The following is a 2,413-nucleotide window of genomic DNA, read 5'->3' on the forward strand; positions in this document are numbered from 1 at the left end:
CTTGGCTGTGGGATGTAGCGACAGGGGAGCCAGTTTTTGAGCCCTTGCGAGGGCACATTTCTTCAGTTAACTCGGTCTCATTTTGCCGGACGGCACTCGTATCGTCACTGGTTCTTCTGATAACACTGCTCAGCTGTGGGACGTGGCGACGGGGGAGCCATATGGTAAGCTCTTATGGGGGCACACTTCTTCAGTTTACTCGGTCTCGTTCTCGCCCGACGGCACTCGCATCGTCACTGGTTCAAGGGATCACACTGTTCGGCTGTGGGATGTAGCGACGGGGAATCCAGTCGGCGAGTCCTCGTTGGGGCGCACTCATCAGGTTAACTCTATCTCGTTCTCACCAGACAGCACTCGCATCGTCACTAGTTCTTCGGATGGCACTGCTCGGCTGTGGGATGTAGCGACGGGGGAACCAGTTGGTGAGCCCTTATGGGGGCACACTTCTTCAGTTCGGTCGGTCTCGTTCTCGCCGGACGGCGCTCGCATCGTCACTGGTTCTTCTGATAACACTGGTCGGCTGTGGGATGCAGTGACAGGGGACCCAGTCGGTAAGCCCTTGCGGTGGCATACCCATTGGGTTAACTCGGTCTCGTTCTCGCCGGACAGCACTCGCATTGCCACTGGTTCAAGGGATCACACTGTGCGGTTGTGGGATACGGTGACAGGGGAGCCAGTTGGCGAGCCCTTGCGAGGGCACACTGATTCAGTCAACTCGGTCTCATTTTCGCCGGACGGGACTCGTATCATCACTGGTTCTTCTGATAACACTGCTCGGCTGTGGGATGCGGCGACGGGGGAGCCAGTTGGTGAGCCCTTGTGGGGGCACACTGATTCAGTTAGGTCGGTCTCATTTTCGCCGGACGGCGCTCTCATCGTCACTGGTTCAATGGATTGCACTATTCGGCTGTGGGATGCAGCGACGGGGGAGCCAGTCGGCGAGCCCTTGCTGTGGCATACCCATTGGGTTAACTCGGTCTCGTTCTCGCCCGACGGCACTCGGATCGTCACTGGTTCAAGGGATAAGACTGTTCAGCTGTGGATTGCAGCGACGGGGAAGCCAGTTGGTGAGCCCTTGCAGGGGCACACTGATTCAGTTACCTCGGTCTTGTTCTCGCCGGACGGTACTCGCATCGCCACTGGTTCTTGGGATAACACTGTTCGGTTGTGGGATGCAGCGATGAGGCAGCCATCGCAACAGTGCGCCGAATCAGATCATCCAGCATTCTCAGATGATCATCCCACGATCGAGGCCCCCACTACCACGACATTGAGCACTTCGAACAATCATTTCATTTGCTTCTCGCCCAATTCCGTCCGCGCGCTGCGCAGCACTTTTGAGTTGACTGAGGGAGCATCCCATGACGACCGCAGTTCAACCCCCTTTGTCCTGAATGTTGACAATGGATGGGTGGTAGGACCCAAACATCGGCTCTTATTCTGGGTACCACCCACTTCTCGACATTCATTTTGGAGCCCTGGGACTGCATTAGTGATACCTGGAGGTCCTGAGCTTGATTTGAGCCGCATGGCACATGGACAACACTGGCAACAGTGCCGAGAGGAGTGAGACTCTTCAAAGCTATTTCTGTTCCTCGCACTTATTAAAGTCCGATTTCAGGGTTGTCTGAGCGAACGACTTATTGAAGAGCTAATTGCACGACTCTTATGATGCATGATGTTCGTGCTGGTTTGTGAGGGCACATAACGAAGGACAAGGCATGCCGATTCCATCAGAGATGCGGTTGCGCGTGTGCCGTGGACTGTGTAAAAGTGTGGCATAGCGTCGGTGCTTCCTCATACTAGCAGACTGAGAAGCTAGACCGAGCGACATCGTTGTTGCGGTGCATATGTAGCCGTTCAAGTTCCCGTTGCACTGAGTACATTCAAAGTGGGCTAAAAATAGGGTGGGACGAAATATATAGTTTATTGCAAGGGTTCACTGTACAGTACACCATGTAATCGCGATATCCACGACGAAGGCAGTGAGAACGAGAGTACCATAAAATGATGTGTGTAAGGATCTTGTAAGCTGCCAGGTATGAAAAAACAATTAGAGGAAATAAGCACCGGGCAAGAGCAACGAACGGAGGATGAAATTGAGGCAATACCAAGAGTAGGAGAGGTTCCGGCATCATAGATGACATTGAATTGAGGATGGTATTGGACGCAAGTGCACCAGGGTGTTGAAGTTACCATGGGTATCCTCGTCAAGGAACTCTTCGATAGCTGGTTTCTTGAGACTCGACAGGAAGAGTCTAAGGAAATTGAGTACCGTAACTCTGCATTGAACTCGTGATAAATGCGTCACAATGTGAATCTACTACAGTCGAGCGAGTACTGCAATGAATCCTCGAGCTGAGGAGACACTTTGCCAGACCTGTCCGCCTCGACAAATCCTGCAGGACAGTTA

General features: G+C 53.1%; 2 protein-coding genes across 2 annotated transcripts; one reads left to right on the plus strand and one right to left on the minus strand.

The window, feature by feature from the left end:
• Positions 1–1,258: 1,258 nt before the first annotated feature.
• On the plus strand, positions 1,259–1,780 carry BJ212DRAFT_1407893 (uncharacterized protein; the record flags this gene model as incomplete). Its single annotated transcript, XM_041337440.1, has 1 exon — positions 1,259–1,780. A coding segment is annotated over one exon (306 nt), but the record flags the coding sequence as incomplete, so codon positions are not given.
• On the minus strand, positions 1,630–1,997 carry BJ212DRAFT_1407894 (uncharacterized protein). Its single transcript, XM_041337441.1, has one exon. It carries the CDS (start codon positions 1,832–1,834, stop codon positions 1,667–1,669), a length of 168 nt encoding a protein of 55 aa, XP_041185368.1. The 5' UTR covers positions 1,835–1,997; the 3' UTR covers positions 1,630–1,666.
• Positions 1,998–2,413: the final 416 nt, after the last annotated feature.

This window comes from Suillus subaureus (genome assembly GCF_016647635.1).
Source record: "Suillus subaureus strain MN1 chromosome Unknown BJ212scaffold_253, whole genome shotgun sequence".
NCBI classification, from domain to species: Eukaryota; Fungi; Basidiomycota; class Agaricomycetes; order Boletales; family Suillaceae; genus Suillus; species Suillus subaureus.

What these genes read in the sequence shown, in the direction of transcription:
- BJ212DRAFT_1407894 (XM_041337441.1), bottom strand. Translation starts at nt 1,834, where the DNA reads ATGTCGCTCGGTCTAGCTTCTCAGTCTGCTAGTATGAGGAAGCACCGA.